Source organism: Zonotrichia albicollis, chromosome 8 (genome assembly GCF_047830755.1).
Source record: "Zonotrichia albicollis isolate bZonAlb1 chromosome 8, bZonAlb1.hap1, whole genome shotgun sequence".
Lineage (NCBI taxonomy): Eukaryota > Metazoa > Chordata > Aves > Passeriformes > Passerellidae > Zonotrichia > Zonotrichia albicollis.
Window position 1 is genome coordinate 22,785,997 of NC_133826.1, and position 15,292 is coordinate 22,801,288.

At 39.6% G+C, this 15,292-nt stretch overlaps 2 protein-coding genes and 1 long non-coding RNA gene across 13 annotated transcripts in view; 1 reads left to right on the plus strand and 2 right to left on the minus strand.

Annotated features, from left to right (window-relative positions):
- LOC113459275 (uncharacterized) overlaps positions 1-6,432 on the minus strand; it is a 58,546-nt gene extending 52,114 nt beyond the window's left edge. The window contains exons 1-5 of the long non-coding RNA XR_012581399.1: positions 6,253-6,432; positions 5,565-5,624; positions 5,290-5,417; positions 1,226-1,316; positions 47-134 (exon numbers count right to left, since the gene is read on the minus strand). This is a non-coding gene — a long non-coding RNA (uncharacterized LOC113459275). The remainder of the gene's footprint in view (positions 1-46; positions 135-1,225; positions 1,317-5,289; positions 5,418-5,564; positions 5,625-6,252) is intronic.
- Positions 1-14,598, plus strand: part of KCNT2 (potassium sodium-activated channel subfamily T member 2) — a 119,735-nt gene extending 105,137 nt beyond the window's left edge. For 5 of the 11 annotated variants that reach the window (XM_074546266.1, XM_074546268.1, XM_074546262.1 and 2 more), the window contains 3 exons: positions 3,737-4,037; positions 5,891-5,975; positions 6,303-7,076. In XM_074546266.1, coding sequence (XP_074402367.1) covers positions 3,737-4,037; positions 5,891-5,975; positions 6,303-6,414 — 498 coding nt within the window. In that variant the 3' untranslated portion in view covers positions 6,415-7,076. Of the gene's footprint in view, positions 1-3,736; positions 4,083-5,890; positions 5,976-6,302; positions 7,077-11,924 lie in introns of those variants that run through there. The other 6 variants (XM_074546263.1, XM_074546260.1, XM_074546265.1 and 3 more) reach the window with 3 other exon arrangements.
- LOC102067434 (beta-1,3-galactosyltransferase 2-like) lies at positions 13,751-14,749 on the minus strand. Its single transcript, XM_074546269.1, has one exon. It carries the CDS (start codon positions 14,747-14,749, stop codon positions 13,895-13,897), a length of 855 nt encoding a protein of 284 aa, XP_074402370.1. The 3' UTR covers positions 13,751-13,894.
- Positions 14,750-15,292: the final 543 nt, after the last annotated feature.

Genomic DNA, 15,292 nt, shown 5'->3' on the forward strand with positions numbered 1-15,292 from the left:
TTTGATAACTTAAGTAAAAGCAAAACAAAGCTAAGAGTTTGCTCACACTTGTGATGGGCAGGGGGTGTTTGGCCATCTCCAGGAAAGCAGAGCTCCATCAAGCATTTCATTCCTTCATCTTCTTGCAGCTGTTCCTGCAGAGCAAAGCAGCCTGGATAAGGGATATCACTTTGGTCATTTGGGATCAGGTGTCCTGGCTGTGTCCCCTCCCAAGTTCTTGTGCTTTCCCCAGCCCATTTGCTGCTGGGGTGGCTGAGAAGCAGAAAAAGCCTTGGCTCAGTGTAAGCACCACTCAGCAGTAAGGAAAACATCCCCATTATTAACACATTATCATCACACATCAAAAACACAGTCCCATACAGGCTGCTATGAAGAAATGTGACTCAATCCCAGCCAGAAACTGTACAATTGGTTCAATTGTGGGAGTGAAATCCTCAGAGAAAATGGAACTGTGCAATGGATCATCCTTGAGTAAATGGATCTTAAAGCTGGTCCATTGTTCTGGACACAAACAGCTTGCTAAAATCTGAAAGCTGACAGACTGGGAATTTCAAAGGTGTCCTGTGGAATTCTGGTTCCTGTTGGGTCTGCTCCTGCTGAATTCTGAAGGCAGCAAATCATCTTTACAGTGAAAAGATCATCTGGTGAAAGCCTTAAGCTTTAACACATTAAATGCTAGTGGAGCAAAATCCCCAAGTTTATCACAGAAGGAAAATGTGGCTGTACTTAGCAATGGTTTAGAAAGCTTTTGGAGCAGAAAAGCATTTCTAGAGCCCTGGATGCAAGTAGCACTCTTGGTAGGCAGAGCAGTAAAATTTAGTTAGTATAGCACTTGCAGTAAGGTAAAAAATAAGTGACTGCTTCAGGCTGGAACAGATGAAACTACACCTTCAAATATTTCACATCTTACACACAGCTCCCAGGGAGCAGCAAGGCAAGGGAGCAAAAATCTGAAGTGAATCAGTGTTTGGTGTTATCAGCACAGATATCTCAATCACCATCACCTCAAATATGTACACTGGTGTGCCTGTGATTACATTCCCATTCCTGCCATGTGTTGACGAGCCTAATGTTTAGATTTTAGGGCATGAAACATTCTATTAGAGCATCATGCCTGAGTAGGTCACAGCTGTCTGGCAGCACAAGTGAACAATCACACCCTTCAGGACACATAGTGGGATATGTGAGACAGGAACCTGCCCTTAAAAACAAAAAGCAAACAAACCCAAGGGTTTAAAGGCAAGTGTTTCTTCTCTGTGTGGCACAGGAGTGACACCGTGGCATCAGTTATGCTTCTCATGCAACAGATTTACCTGCTATGGAACAAGAAAATGAAATTCAGTGAAAACAATCAAACCTCAAAGTAATGATAATTATGAAAGTATTTTTAAATGAAGTTCAAGACTGGTTAAATCAGAGGGGGACACACAGAAGTTCTTTGCATTGGAGTTTTATCTTCTGTGTGTTTAACAGCTGTCACTGGCAGACACACTTTTGTGCTGCTTTTGAAAGAGAGTTTGGGCTTTGATTTTGCTTTAAGTTGAACTTCTTGCATACAGCAAAGAGCCATTCTGCACGTTCTCAACAGGCAGGATAAGACCTTCATCGTTGCTGAAGTAAATATTTAGCTTTATCACCTTCCTTTGTGCTTTCAGTTCACCTATGCCAGTGTTTCAAAACTTCAAGCTAAGGATTTACAGATTTCACAAAACCAAAATATTTATTCTTTCATTTGGCCTCACCCATTTAATCTCTGATTCAAGAAGTGACTTACCCTCCTGTAGTGATGATGATTGGTCTCTGCCTTTACTGTTGCCAGCAAGTCTGGTTATTTGTTTTGCCAAGAGCTTGTCAAGGAAAGCTGCCAATGCAGGCAGGAAGAAAGGCAAAACAAGACCATCCTCTACACTCAGTTCATACCAATATCAATTTGTTCATACCAAATAGTCCTTCCTACCCATAAGTAGCACCTTTTCCTATGGAATATACTCTGTCTACCTTAGTCCTTGCTGTAAAATGCCCACAAACCCAAAATGACAGTCTGACAAACACCAAAATCAAATTACATTCCTGTTCAAAGGGATCCAGGTTCTCTCTTCTTCCCTAACCTCAGTGGAGTCAGTAAAAAAACTTCAGAAAATCAGGTGGTTTAAAAAAAAAAAATCCAACCAGAAATCCCTTTTCTATTGCAGACTAAGCTGAAGAGCCTCAATAAATTAGCTGGTCTTTATTTGAGGCTTATTGCAAGATCCTAGTCTAGAATTTTAAAAATGTGATTTTACTTGAAGTGCTACAAGATAAACATCTATAGTGTTCTTTTTAATTATGGGGTTTGGTTGTTTTGCTGTTTGATTGAGTTTACTTGTTGCTTTTTTCTTTTACACAGATAAAAGCTAGTTTGTTCAAAAGTTAAAAATACAAGTATCTTTCACACTGTATTCAGCTTACTCATATCAATACTATTTTATGGACCCCAGAAACCTCACGGATCTGTGGTGAGCCTCTTACAGATAGGTTGTATTCAGCACTGATTAGGTCAACAGAATCTTGCTTTCAGATTTCATGTTAGTGGACAAAGGACATTGAGTAGCTCCTCTGTTAAAGTTCCTTTATTCACTGATTGCTACCAGCATATTCTGTCTGAGGGGATTCACACAAACTCACACTGTTCATTTATATCATCTTTGTTTTATACTTCATGTATTTATTTTAAACACTCACCACATTGAAATCTGTGACCAGTAACTGAGTAATGTGCTTTTACTGACACCATCAAGGACTTTGCTATTCCAGCATCAATAAAAGACATACAAATAGCACAAGAGGAACTCAGGATTGTTAAGGAAGTGGTTTTGAAACTAGAAATTAAACTACTCATTAAATCTAAAATACACATTGAAACAATTTATCTAAACGAAAGTTATCTTTTGAAATGTTTCCTCTTATGTTCTCTAGGAACTTTTCTTTGTTAGAAATACACCTGTAGTCCATCCACCCGTGTTATTTCAGTACTTGTACATGCACATACCACTGGTCTTATTTTGGTGGCACAAGGAAAACACAGTAATAGAGCAACAGATTTTGGCTCTTAATTATGGGGAGGATTTGTCTCTACATGGGTACTATCACCATTCTTTATGGTAGGAATCAATTACTGCTTTCACAAGAGGTGCCCTGAATCACACTGAAGGTTATGCATCCTAATTTCATGTGTGCTGGAAGGTCAGGAAGACCTGGGAATGTGAGACACAGTTAACAGGCATGTTCTGCTTGTGGTCATAAAAGAGTACTGAAAACAATGCAGCCAAAGTTGAACCATTACTTAATGAAGGCACAACACCTGTGTAAAAAGCAGTTACACAACTTGGATTTCTGAAAATATGCAGACTGGGGAGAAAGTCAGTCAGAACTGATTCCTAGATTTGGGAAGAGCAATATTAGAAGGCTAAATTGGCTCTTCTCAGAATCACAGTGCAACTGGCCAGAAAGTAACACTTTTGCTAACCTGCTTTTGCACTTGATGAAAGTATTTATGTTATAAATGAGCTTTTTACATGAAAAGTCAAAGTCTAGTAAAGGGTGCCCAGTTCAGGAACACTTGCCAAGTACAAAGAGCTGAATCCCCTCAGCTCCTTTGCAGCCAAACCCCATGTCCAGCTGCAGTGTTGGAAAGAGGACATCTAATCTGCTTCCATCTAATACAGCCCTTCATCTCTCTTGTCCTTTTCCTTTCAAGTCTCAAATCTCCATCAGCGTGGAGGATTGGGAGGACACCAAAGACACCAAGGAGCAGTTCAGCAGCCGCGGCAACCACCGGAACTCCACCTCCAGCGACCAGTCCGACCACCCGCTGCTGCGGAGGAAGAGCATGCAGTGGGCACGGCGTCTGAGCAGGAGGGCGCCCAGGCACTCTGCCAAAACTGCTGAGAAGATCAACCAGCAGAGAATGAACCTCTACAGGAGGTCAGAAAGGCAGGAGCTTGCTGAACTCGTGAAGAACAGAATGAAGCACCTGGGCCTTTCTCCAGCAGGATACGGTACCGCTATACAGTACTTCAGTAGCAACATTTGCATGGTGCAAGGTGAACTATTTGTAAGAAATGGTGGAGCCAAAACCAAAATACTAAGTTTATGATAGTGCTTTTTGTTTTGTTGGTTTAGGTTTGCGTTGTTTGCTTTTTTAATTTACCAAGAGTAACTTGGAGTCTTTTTAATTCTCACCCATTCCTATGCTGAGATGGAAGGCTCAAAAGATAGCACGTCATTCACATTTATATTTAGTAGATGATATGTGCATGCTGAATTTATAAACATTCCCCAGTCATTGAACAGCTGCACCATATTTCCACAAAGCTCTTGAAATAAAGATGAAGACAGGGCTCTTGTGAAGTTCACTCATATGTCAGGGTGGGGGGTTGTTTATACCTGAGGGATGTTGCCTTTTCCCCGCAATCTTCAAAAATAATGCCAAATTATCATATGAAAGTCATTTTTAGAAAGCATGTTTCACTAGGTCTTTAGATGCCATTTTTATCCATCAAATCACTCTCCAGCAAGCCTGGTTCAGGTTGCTTTTTAGTTTGTAGGCTTGGTTTGGGGTTTTCTAAGCTATGGACAAGAGCTCTGTAATACTTTTTAACACATGCACCACAGCTGCCTAGGTTGCCTTTCTCCAGCCTTGGCCCTGTAGCATGTTGGGTGGAAACCCCAGGACTATGGGTTCTGATTTCCTAGAAACACTAGGAATTTCTATATCTGTAAATACAGGCTCTTTATTCCACACCCCATCTGAATAATTTCTATGCCTGCTTTCTTACAACATGTTTCTATACACCTCCCTGCAGAAAGATTCAGGCCTAAATATTTTCCACTGATTTCACAGGCCACAATAACATTTCATCAAACAGAAAAATGTTTTGTAAATTTAATTAATATTTATAACAAGAAAACTTCGTTGTATTCCTACTTTTCTTTTCAAATCCTAGTTAAAACCCAAAAGTAAATATTCATTTCATTACTCAAATTTAGGACTATTAGATACCATCTGCAAAGCAGTAAAATCTTCATAGTTAAATGCTTTACTTATTACATTTATCTGATTCTGAGTTATACGTTTTCCTAAAAAGCTGCAGAGGATTTAACACCAAAGCTCTGCCTCTCCTTTTGCCTCTCCTCTTCAGTCTGATAAGATTAAAACCAGTCTCACTGCAGCAGCCCAAGGAGTGTGCCAACAGAAAATGATACAAAATATATTGCAATGACAGCTACAAAAGTGTAGGTTAGACCTACCTTAAAAATAAAAATTGTCAGTCTTCATTTCAGCCCATCATTAGGAGAACAGTTAAAAATGCAAGAGACATACCATACAGCCTTCACATTTCAAGCCCTTGGCACATGTGATAAAAGGGAAGTGCTTCCTAGATAAAGAGAAAAAAGGGAAAAAAAGGTTTATGTTGACCATATCTGGATATGGATGAGGATGCCATACACCTGCATTTAACCTTGGTCATCATTTGAACTTGATGCCAGTCAAGCACAGGAGTCCCTGCTCACCAGAAACTTACCTAAGCTGCCGGACAGATTGGTAAATCACACTGAAATTGGGTTACATTCAAATTCTTTGACTGAAAAAAACCAGAAGACTTTTAAAACATTAGAAAACAGGATGTTTTTACAGCTGATAACTCAAAAGATAATCTGATAATGTCAGGCAGTTTCAATATGAGTACAGTTGAAAAGAAATTGCTAAACTTATTTGAAATCACTCTGACACCAGACACTTTTCTGAAGGTCTATGAGCTTTCATCAAATTAATATATCAGAAGTAATGCTTCTCACAATTCATTTGTAAATGTAATTTACTTGGTACTTTTTTCCCCCTGTCCTCTAGATGAAATGAATGATCATCAGAACACCCTTTCCTACATCCTGATCAACCCTTCTCCAGATACAAGATTAGAGCTGAATGATATAGTGTAAGTTAAAGCACATAAACAGTCACAAGACCTGCAAAAAAAAAAACTAGATTTCTATTTAAAGAAACATCTAATTATACTACATCTGTATATACTTTAAATACACTTATAAATATATAATACTTATTTTTATAATGTTGTTAACTTGTCATCCTCCTCTTACTCTGCATTTTAAATTGAAAAAATCTAACCAATGCTACCACAGGAACCAAACCAAGCTCCTTCAAAGTCTAAGTCCTGCTCAGATCTTTTCAACATTACAACTGTATACACTTACCCTGGTGTGCAGCATGTTGTTTTAGTTACAGCTGTGGTTTCTTTCTGTAGATACTTGATCCGACCCGACCCATTGACTTATGTTCCAAATGCTGGACCCAGCCGAAAGAACAGCTTCTGCAATACAGTGGGACAGGACACCAGGGAGGAGACACAACTTTGATATGGAACTCACCACAGCATTCAGAGACAGTTTTATACACATGTTGTTTCCACTAACCATTTTGCAAGCTGAGTGGTATATTTTATTCAGATTTTGGAAACAAAATGACAGTGGGTAAGTGACCAAATGCAGAAATGTGGTGCCTAGAAACTCTAATTTCAGGGATTGTCAGGTCTGTGGCCTGTTCAGTATGGAAGTTGAACTTTGTCGGGTTAGCAGAATGATGACAACCTGTTGCTATTTAACCCACATGAACAAATGTCAGATTCTACCACATTTTGCTTAGATGCTCCTAAGCATATTTAGGTGGCAGCATGTCAGTGACTGAGCTTCTGACCAGTGTCAGATTATCTGATGCCCACAGAGAGACAATGCCTGATTTGTAGTAGCAAATATGTTAATACCTAAAGCTGCCAACAAGGCTCTGTGTGTCAAGAATTCAGTCTTTGAAATTATTTTCAATCTCAGCCTATCTCCCATTTTTTATTAGCACAGATTAGTTTCAGTCCCATTTTAGCCTCCAGGACCTGGGTTTTGTTCCCTGGGTTTACACAGACCAGGCTGAATGACACAACCTGGTCATGCTGCAGAGACTGAGATTGAGACACATCAGTGATAGAAGAGCCCAGCTGCAGGAAAGTCCCTCCCATCTCACACAGGCAGCTCTCCCAACACTGGCAAAAAACTGGGGAGTTACTGTGTGAAGCTGCATACAGGGGTAGCTCAGGTGAAACAATCCTTTGAACCTTGGTGGGTTTTTCTGTAGAAACCTGAGTAGATTACAACACAGAAGTGAGAGCATCCCTCTAGCGAATGATTCCTACAGCAAGCCCTTAACATTTTCATGATTATGCCAGAACTACAGTTTATCCATAACATTACATGCCTAGTCATCCAGATTACCCAAAAGTGATACCTTTTTATATGAAATTACATATCTCATTGAAGATTAAAGAAATTTATAGCCCTTTCACAAAATGAATGTAATTCCACATAGTGTGAAAAGGCATTATGGATCTAAAAGCTCTGCTTTGGCATGAAGTAGACACAAAAGCATCTGCTTGTGTAAGAAGCAACTAAAATTGGTCAAGCTTTCTACAGAATTAAGCATGTCTGTCCATGATCTTCCAAAATCATTGTCACAAATAGGGAAGAACATACTTGAGGTTTTAAACTCCCTTCTGTTACAAGTGTCCATATAGACCCAAGTAATTTTGCAGGTAGTCTAATGTGGAAAAAAATTATTATTCTCTGAACTTTCTTGATGTCCTATTTAAAAAAAAAAAAAAAACAGTCAAAACTGCTTGTATTCTCTTCTATATTAATTGGTAGAAGTACATTATATTTCTAAAACAGAAACTACAACCAGATTGCCCAGCAAGCAGCTCTTGAATGTGAGCCTGTTTACCAGCATTGTACGGATACTGAAATCAAGTCACGTTCATATTAGGAATGACAGCAAATCTGCTTTTAGTTCCTGCCTTCCTTTTAATGATTGCAAGGTTTAACAATTCAGTGGTTCTGCTTAGAGTCCATTATTGCTCGGTGCTTTTCCACACTGGAGTCATTCACTAGTTTATTCACAGATAAAGTATTTCAAATGGGCACTGTGGGAAACAAAGAAACAATTGAAACAGCTGCACAGACTGAAGTCTACATTTTTTCAGAAAGAAAAACAAACAGTATATGGTACAGGATCCTGTCCAAGACCTGCCATAGAAGTTACCCAGAAGAGTTTCCATGGGCAGTGTGAATAATTTTTCTATTTTTAATACCTTCAGGGAGAAGATTCTATTCCAGTTGAATATTTTTTTAAAAAATACAAGTTTCTTAAAAATGTTCATTCCAAAATATTAGAAGGATCTGTTGTTGCATACGGAAGGCTTCTCTAATGGAGTCTCAAGGAGGCAGAGAGGCTTCCAGAACCATGGCTATCCTCCAGCAGGCAGGCTGCACACTGCTTTTAGCCTGAGTCACAGTTCACAGGAATTCCTGTGTGTGTGTACAGCACACACCACTGATTTAAGGACTCTCTGCCAAAAGGATCCATAGCGAGGGCTTGAGTCCTCCCATTTAACAGCCCATAAAGCAGCAGAAACAAGCAGCCAGCTGTGTCCATTTGCCCACTTAACTCAGCAGAATTGCTGCTTGGCTAGATTAGAATAGTGGCATCTAATGTAACCTGGTATTTCTCCAGGCTTAATGAATTTCTAATTGCTCATTAGCCTCAGAAGATTTGCTAAAGCAAACACAAAGACAGCTGGAGACACTTGGAGTCCCTAAAATGAATGCAAGGCAATCTTTGTGAACCAAACACTTAGTTCTCTTCAAAATCTGCTGGAAGACAAGCAAGGTAGTAAAAACTAACAGTTGCTGATGAAGCAGAAGTTCTAATAACCCATGAATAAAGTATCGCGAAGTTCAGCTGTTCAGAATAATGCTGTCTTTCATGTTGAAAGCAGAACAGGTTTGCTTCCTCTGGAGTATCTTCACAGACAGACTGCATTCTAGTGGGATTTTGATCTTCCAAGACCAGCCTAAGCACCACTACATTTTCCCTGAATGAGACAGTATGCACGGTCCCTCAGTGGCCAGGGAGGTGATTCTTTAATGGTCATCCTGCAGGCAATCTTATGTTCACACACTTCTTTTCTCATCATGATTATCAGAAATGTAACACAAGCCTAACAGGACTGGAGACCAGACTGAGGAACAGGAGTCTCAAGGCTCAGTGCTGGAGAAGGGATGATGAAGTTCTAGAATGGGCAGGGTCAAATGACTGTTGAACAGAGGGGTGTGAGCAGGCAACAGTGCACTCAGTAGAGGGAGAAATGTGGAGCTGTGAAAAAAAAGATTATTTCTCTCTGTATTAACTGTATGTATTTTTCCTCCTGGCTCACTTCTGTCAACAACCCAAAGATGGCCCTCTTCCCCAGCACTGCCTTAGCACAGCCCAAGCAGTTTGGTACCGAGTCACTGACCCAGACAGGGAAGCGCTAGCTGATAACAACTGCTTCATTCTCAAGGGAATTTCCAGCAAAGCCGGAACCTATGAAAATGTGTTACCTAGTCTGCAATAAAAAAAGTCTCAAGAACTCTTTCAATGGCATGCAGTGTGTTTCATTAACTGTTTCACTCCAATTCCACAACACACATGAATTCAGGTACAAAGTAAAAAGCATGAAGTTCTTGAGTTTTTGAAACTTGCAATGGAAATGAATTATTGAAGTTGTGACATTTTGTCTCAGTAATTAAGATCAGTTATTTCCCAGCATAGATATTTTCTCTCTCACAAACAACTTTATACCACAACTACACTTTAACAACTTCCAAACAAGTATAACAAGTATACAAATGCAAATTACTGAATATTACACCGCTTTATTTACCCGTGCACCAAAAAAAGCTAAAGAACAAATAAATGTTAGGCTTCAGCAAAGGAGGAAAACTGAAATGACATCAAGTGCAGCAGAGGTAACACACAATTCTCTGGTTTCTAGAGAATTAGGGCTGAAAGTAATCACTCTGTAATTTTGGAACACTGACATGAGATTTTGCAGCATTGAATTCTGCTTGATATCCAATGGAAACCAGCCACTAAAATCTGGAAATGAATTAATAACATGAAGCAGTTCTATGCAGGTACATAAATTTGTACCTCAAGGTTATAAAAATACTTCTTCAAGGCAGTGCTATAAATGCAGAATTTATAAAACTAAGAAATACGCATAAAATATGGTTGCATATTCTTGATATTCTATTAGAGACAACCCTACGCACCTTGAAACAGATGTACAATGAATAAATGTCTAAAGAGTAGCACTTCAAAATTTCAGCCTCTGTTCCTTGTGCTTGTATAGAATATGCATTGCAGTGATACAGGAAATGAGTTAATAATTCATATTAAGTTACAAGATATGACCCAGATTTTGCTTCTTTTCATTTTCTGAAGCTAATTAAAAATATTAATGATAATATTGTTATATACTTAATTATTTCCTCCACTGCCAATGCAAGGATGTCAATAATGGTAATTCAACACAAATATAAACTCCTAAGAAGCTTAAGATATAAATATTTGCCTCCTAAGAAGGCAAATATTTCTATTTCATTAAGTAAAAAACCAAGCATTTGACATTCCTGTGAACTAAATTTTCTATAAAATCTAGACTTTAAACTGTTATGATTTGGAACTGGCCCATGCCAACCAGCAGAGAGACTGGGAGGCAAAGCATGGAAATGAAAGAGTAAGTACTACTTCATGTGCACACCAATTACTGATCGTACTGATTACTTCTCCTATTTCTTGTATCCTTTCACCAGTATAGGCTGGCTGATGAACTGGTATAGCTGGCAAGTCTATAGCTTTTAATAGTTTTAGGTTTGGTATTTATTCCTTCTAGGATTTATAAACTCTCACTGTTTCCATAAATGTACAGTGGTGTGGCAGACTCCACAGACTCCAAACAAAAGCCATGAATTAGTATCTTTATAGCCTTTTATTTGTACAGCTGGCAAGTCTTTGTTAATGCTTATTAGTGATTATGCTGCTTGTGCACTCAGCTTTAGGTTGTGGTGAAGCCTCCATTACCTTATCTTATACAATCATGGAATCATTAGGGTTGGAAAATGCCTCCAAGATCATTTAGTCCAGCCTTTCACCAAGCACCTCCATGCCAACTAAACCACACCACTGAATGCCACATGCCATGTCCTGTCACTTCTTGGGACACCACCAGCAATGTTGACTCCACGACTTCCTTGGGCAGCCTGTTCAAATGCTTGACAGCTCCTTTCTATGAGGAAATTATTGCTGATGGCCAACCTGAATCTCCCCTGCAGCTTGAGGCCATTTCCTCTCATCCTGTCTCTGGTTGCTGGCAGAAGAAACCAACCTTTCTATGACCTCCTTTCAGGCAGTTGTAGAATGGGATAAGGTCTCCCCTGAGCCTCCTTTCCCCTCCAGGCTCCTCCTCAGACCTGTGCTCCAGGCCCTTCCAGGCTCAGTTGTCCTTCTCTGGACTCACTGCAGCGTCTCAAAGTCTTCCTTGGACTGGGGGGCTCAGAGCTGGACACAGGATTTGAGGTAATGCCTCACCAGTACTGGGAACAGAGGGACAGTCCCTTCCCTGGTCCCGCTGGCCACACTGTCCCTGATAAAAGCCAGGATACCCTTGGCATCCTTGGCTACCTTGGCACAGCTGGCTTTTGGTCAGCTGCCCTCAGCCAGCATCTCCAAGTCCTTTTCTGCTGGGCCCCATCTTCAGGAATTACTGAATGACCTGAAGAACTTTATTGCCATGCAGGCAATAGGAGAACATGCGAGGGTTGAGTTTGTTGGGTTTTGCTCACCTTTGTGGGTTGTTACTGCACAACCATGCGTGACCTGGTACTCCCCACCCAGGTAAAGGGAACAGACTGCAGAGTTGAGCTCATTGCATGGTTTAATGCAAGATAAAGCTGTCAGCTATACAAGTGATGCCTTAAGTTTTAGCTTTCATGTTTTTCAGATTCTGCGCTGCCTAGGGGTGTAGCTCTGAGCTTCATATGAAGTATCAGTAAGTTCTCTTCACAAGGTAGGTAGACAAAACAATCCTATTCCAGCTTGAGATCAAGGACAACCATTACAATTTTCAGGCCCAAAAGTATAAACAATGGAGAACTGAAGAGAGCAACAAGGAGGATGGAACTTCACAACCTGAAGCTGTAATTGGACAACCCCAATATGCAATGGACCAAGACTTATAAATGTGAGAGGCCTCGTGACGAGTCATCCATTTTTGTGACCATTTTGGGTCTATTTTGGGTGTAGCCCTGGGCAGGCTCTTGTACTGCCCAAGGTGTATCCATTAGGACCTTTTAACAAATACCTACTTTATTCCTTTAGTTCTGTCTAGTCTCTGTTCCAGGTTCAGCCTGTCTAGGCATCACAAGATGTCATGGTTTCTATCAAGTAATCAACATATTATGTCCAACAAGACTAATTTTTTTAACACAATTTCCTGTAAAACTTTTAACATTTCAGAAATTATGGAGAGACCTCAGGGCCAGGAAAGCCCTGAGGCAATGTTGTCCTTGCTAGCTGTATCTTTCCCGAGCTAAATGCAAAAAGGTCTTGAAAGTCCAGATGAATAGGGGCCCATTTGAGATAGAAAAATTGTCCTGTGTAGGTATTAGCTGAGCAATAATATTCCTTAATAAAAAGGTCTAAGACCAAATTCCTGTAAGGGAGAAATGCATTGTGTTCACTGGCTGCACCACAGGTTCCCACCGTCTGTCAGTCCTGGGTGGAATGGAGCTGCACAGAGCACACAAAGACTGCACTGCAGGATTCAGGGGCTTCTTCATGAAACACCATCATGTACATTTACAAAATGTCATTGGGGATGCATATAATGTATACTCACTTTTCACTTCCAGCTGAAGTGTCTGGTATTCATGTGATTGACATTCTGATTTCCATGTGCGTCTGATAGGGATTTGGATTTGGACTGAAACTTTTATCTTCTGAGGTTAGTAAGCACCATCTTATTTTTTACTTAACTATGATGATATTTTGTACACAGCCGAATGCCCTAAAATGCAATTTAATATATCACTAACAGGTCAGTCTATCTGCATTTAATTTTCCTCTTTTTATTACATCTCCATGATAACAAATAAGTGGTATCTTGTGTGTGAGGTTTTCTATGTATATATAACCACAGAGAGTAGTAGCCACTCTGGGCACTGAGATCTGGGAAATGCTAATGTTAGATTTTCTGAAGACGCAGTTTCTGCCCACATTTCTGGCACTAATTCCCCAGCACAGGATATCTTGTATGCTTCCTTCTTTGGTCACACTGGAATGCCACATGAGTACATTTAATGGTACATAGGCAAATTACATCAAGCAGTATGAAATTAACACATGAACTTATTCATTTTTAATGAAAGAACAAGTTTTATTGCATTGTCTTTGCTTTTTCTTCAGTAGGGTTGATATGGTCTCTTGCTGGCTTTAAAAATTAATTGATGCTTCATCCAAAACTAAATAAGGTAAATCAGAATTCACTCAACAGAGAAAGGCTTCTTTATGTAGGAAAAATCCTTTGAATTCAACCTAATACAAAACCTAGGCACCTGATTCAGGATGTCCGTGGACCTTGAAAGTTATCATTACACAGGTGTTCTGTTGCTACTAAGAAAACATCTGCTGCTTTGCCCATTGTCAAAGCAAGTTCCTAGGATGCTCCAGGATGGACCTTTCTTTCCTGACATGTGTGTTTCTTCTCTTGCAGTGTTTCCCAATGGAGTATGTGCTCATGTGGCTCAATGTGATGAGATGTAATTAACTCATTGTACGCACAAGGAGAAAATGGAACCTTGTGTATGTTAAACAGCGATTTAGGAGATGGTGCTATTTCTACTCCCTTTGCATTAAGACAAAACCCTACATAAACATTTTCCAGATGTATAAATTTAATCATTAAAGAAGCATCTACAATTTTTGCAGCCAGTCTCCAGAAAACACGTAGCCAGTTCCTGAACAAAAAGGGTGGTATTTGTTTTCTGGGAATTCTTCTTCTGATATGTACCATTTACTGGCTTTATTCCGAATAGGGCTGTGCCCTGTCATTAAATGGCCTGTGAAATAATTCTCTGTGGGAGGCAGGAGAGGCCTGAGGAGCTTTTCAATCAAGTGCATCGTGTTGACAAAAACATCACTGTCTGTCTTCATAGCAAACCTCGTGCCACTGCAGTAGGTGGCCACCCAGCTCATGCCCATCAGAGTTTTAAGAGTTAAGTTGTTGTAAGTGTCCAGGAAGTCCGGCTGGATGATGTCATGATACTGCTCACTTTCTCTCAGCAGAACGTCCCCTTTGTCACCCCTGGGGTCGCTGCCCAGCATGAACAGCCGAACAATGTCCGCGCCAGGAGCCGCGGCTGCGCTCACCCAGCTCTCCCGGATGGCTTTTCTGTGCTGCAGCTCGGCTGCTGCTGTTGATATCAGCAATACCAAGAAAGGTGTTCTATCTTTACACTTCTCTTCTTTGTTAATAATGAATGCAAATGGCCGTGTCGGAGTGGGCGTGGCTTTATTCCCAGATTTCTCATTTTCAGGTGGTAGTTCTCCATTTTGTTTCCCTAAGATTTGTTTGAAATTTATAGATAATTTTCTAAATAAACTCTTTTCACTTTCCATGTGAAGACCATTACTTTTAGGTCGAGCAGCAAGGTGAGGAGAAGTATAAAAAGAGGAAATCAAATATATTGTAAAAGAGATGGTGAAAAACAGGAAAAGACTTCTCTTGGTGCATTCCGTGGGACAGAAGAACCCACTCCAACAGCTCATGTTGGTAGCTGTAACAGGATGCACAATAAGTGCAGATATTTTGTTAGAATAGCAGCTAATTGTTTTCCTCCGTGACACAAAGATAAAACCCGCCTTCAGTCTTCTAATTCCTCAGGATTCCTTTCAGTTTCTTATTATTAAAAGAGTCCTATTATTTCATTTTAGAATAAATTGCAAAAATTTTTATCAAAGAAAAAAATTTAAAATTTCTGTATTAAATTTTCAGGCTTTTCTTCCTAAGAGAAATACAGTATGATAGAAACAGTAAAAAATAAATGAAACTAAATAAATACACTATTAAAAGTAATAATTTCATCAGATAGAACAGAAATTATTCAGATCTATATTAAATATTGAAATAATTGTAAAATATAAAGACATTTTAAGTTCCTGTAGGCTTTACAAAAAGTTGTCACATAATTGAATCATCCAGAGTTAATGAAATATTATGATTGATTATGGATTCATAGCATTGGAGGCTATTATGATAAATCAAAAATTTAAAGCATGGCTGAAAGTGATTGTCTGGGCTCTATAAAACAT